The 3,160-nt window shown below is 33.5% G+C and overlaps 1 protein-coding gene across 1 annotated transcript; it reads right to left on the bottom strand.

Annotated features, from left to right (window-relative positions):
- Positions 1-439: 439 nt before the first annotated feature.
- LOC145028905 (diphthamide biosynthesis protein 3-like) lies at positions 440-1,940 on the bottom strand. The gene is made up of 2 exons (XM_078977606.1): positions 1,781-1,940; positions 440-935 (listed from the first exon to the last, which is right to left on the bottom strand). Exon 2 carries the CDS (start codon positions 896-898, stop codon positions 644-646), a length of 255 nt encoding a protein of 84 aa, XP_078833732.1. The 5' UTR covers positions 899-935; positions 1,781-1,940; the 3' UTR covers positions 440-643.
- Positions 1,941-3,160: the final 1,220 nt, after the last annotated feature.

Here is a 3,160-nt window from a genome sequence, read left to right on the forward strand (position 1 = left end):
CTTATAAGAATTCAATGGCTGGAGAAGTCATATGACATCAAATCAAGGATGAAGAATTGATAATCAGTTTGTGTTTGCAATGGATTGAGATGATTATACGAAGAAGTTGATAATTATTTGATGAATGCGAGAACAACTTGAGAATGTAAATAACTAAAAATATGGAGTCGCAAGCCGTTGGGTTATTTTCGTCACATAAGAAAAGAGATGAACTTGTTCAACCGAGTTCCACCTATTTGGGTAGGACTAATTTTTTAGTAAATTGTCCCATTGGACTGGGTCAAATTTCATTTAGTTCTTGTTCCAGACACGCCAAACACCATGGGAAGTTTTTTAGTTTTGTTCTGTTCCACTTAGTTCTCCTGACCAAACGGGACCTTAATGTTTAATCTTTTTTTAAATCAACCTGTAATGCAGAGGTCTCACACCTAGTATCAAATACAGAATACTTGGCTTCATCAAAACTTGTTGCCATCAGCAATACAGTTGTCTATAAATCTATCAACATAACTAACTAGCTTACGGTTAACTCAATCATATCATACGAAGTACAAACACCCAAATCCAAAAACCAAAAAATTAATAATGATAGTAACCCTAGGTTAACATACAAACAAAATTTATGATGTGAATTTTTCTTTCTTCAAGCGACAACTACTGGTTGTTGCTTCGTGGGTTCGATATCCGTTTTCTGTTTCTGATTGGTGAAATCTAAATCTTCAATGTTGTATATGACTGTGATGTAAAGAGAGCAACTAGGACACCGGGCGATTTCTTCACCGATTTTTAAGTCCTCTTTTGTTATCTGAAACAAGTCTCCACAAGGACAAGGATACGTGAATGCCTTAAGCTCCTCGTTCCATTCCATGTCTTCAATCTCCACATCGTCGTAGGACATCGTATTTAATCAACTCAACACAAAATCTTTGATTTCACTGCATAATGAAATCGTTTGTGGTTAGGGGTCTGAATTTCTAAGAGTATCTGAATTTGTAACATGTTTTGTTGAAACAGTGTTAAATTATAAAAATGACTATTTTACCGTTGTTGAATTTAGTATTTCTGTTTTATACAATAACCAACTGTTTTTTTTAAATAACCAAACCAACCTCTTGAATAACTATAAAAAAATATATATAAACACCATACATCCAAAGTAAACATAAATAAAAAAAGAACAAATCAAGAATATAGTTAAGCAAATAAACACAAACTTAGCAACATATTTCAGCTATACACAGTCATACATTTAATAAATCAACAAAAATCGCAACGTCAACTTATATTTCAGAAATCAACCCACTGAACAAATTGAACAGAAAATCAGCAATAAATCAGCAAAAACCTGTACCCATTATAAATGAAGAAAAACTAAACTCAAAGTGAGGTTATAACAAATACAAAACTTTGTGTTCTTCCCCATCATGGAAATCCCTCTTTATCCTTTTCTTTGATTGAAACCAGAAAACATGAATAAAGAAAGATCAAACGTAGAGGCAAATAAAAATATAGAAAGAGATAAAAACGCAGGGAAAATTCAGATAATACATATCGATGAAAATTTTAGAGAACCAAAAAATTCAAATCAGCTATTAAACCTATATCCAATTAAAATAAGATAATACAAATCGATGGAAAATTCAGAAAGTTAAGAGAACCAAAAGATTAAACAGATACCAGAAAACAGGGAATAGAAGGAAGATCGAAAGCAGCACAAAAAAAATCGACTGCAAGGAACAAAAGAAGACGAAGGAAATCAACAGCAGGAACAAACACGAACCTTAGCTGTGGGATCGAAGGTCTCCGTTGTTGCTTCGATCTCCGGCCGGTGGGGAGGAGATGCCTAACGGCGACGAGCAAAGGAGGGCTCGCTTGAGGAGGCAACGACAGGAGCAGCAATCGATGGAGGCGTACGTGAAATCTGTTGTGTATAAGGTTAGCAGGTATTGGTCAATTACTTTTTATTTTTTTTTAATTTGTTCTTATAAATCTTTTATTCAGTTAGTTAAATGGTCTGTAAATATATTAAAATATTATTAAATTGATATTAAATATGTTATTATTTAATTGAATAGAAGGATTTATATTGAAAAAAAAATACTTAATTTCATATGAAGTTTTTAGTAAGGATATGTGCCTTATCAAAATTGGGTGGGTATTTTGCAATTTTTTACCAATGGTAAAAGGTTGTTCTCTTTAAATATCAATGGAAGTTGGAAAAAAAAGCATTAATTCGAGCGGTGGAGATAGAAAGAGAAAGCGGTAAAAATCAACCGTTGAAATATACCGGCGGCAATAACTGTTTTCGAGGGCCGGTGTTTACGGTTGGTAATACCCTTCACATAAACATATCGTCGATGAAAAGCCATGACACCATACAGCCTTAAAGCATATATAGGTTGTTTTAAAAGCATATATAGGTTGTTTTAAAAAATGCTTCTAGTGTTCTTTTTAAATTATACTGCTATGGAACCGGTAATAAGTTAAAAACTTAATTTTTTAAGCTTAGCCAAACATCCTCTTAATTCTAAGAAATTAGTTTACATTTTCATCAAATGTGGAGGAGAATTCACCGATTTCAACAACGAACCATTGATATCAACAAAAACATCATTGATTTCTTCGCTGAAAAATAAAATGCATACCTTAAGAGGCATCGAGCTTTGATGTGTGACGGTGGCAACTGACGCAGATGGTGTGCGACTTCGGCTCTGGTGGTGCGAGGGTGTTGCTGATGCTCTTGGCGTGGAAAATGGAGAGGCAGAAGAGATGAGGCTTGGTGTTCTATGGATGGGAAAGGAGAGATGAGGGTATGTTCGGGGCAAAAAAAAGCGAGTTCTTTTTTGTTTTCTTTTCCGATGCAACTACATATCTTACCGAATACGATGATATTTTCAGATTTAGATGGAAAAATAACATCTAACCAAACGCTCTAAATAAAAAAGATTTAGACCTACCTCTTATTAAGAGGCGTTAAGATGCTACCAAACATGTATAAGTATTTTGTTTTAGCAAAAATGACATTTTAACCCTATAAACGTTAGGTTTTGTTTTAAAAATTGTTTTTATTCTAAGAGCTTAAAGTCCAATTTTAACTGTAAAATTGGTAACTTTACTTAGGATAATTAAATCCATTGCATGTAGGTCTATCAAAATCAAA

The sequence above is a fragment of the Lactuca saligna genome, chromosome 2, assembly GCF_052625555.1.
Source record: "Lactuca saligna cultivar CGN05327 chromosome 2, ASM5262555v1, whole genome shotgun sequence".
NCBI lineage: Eukaryota > Viridiplantae > Streptophyta > Magnoliopsida > Asterales > Asteraceae > Lactuca > Lactuca saligna.

Bases quoted from the DNA above. Each gene is read 5' to 3' on its own strand.
- LOC145028905 (XM_078977606.1), bottom strand. From the start codon at position 898: ATGTCCTACGACGATGTGGAGATTGAAGACATGGAATGGAACGAGGAG.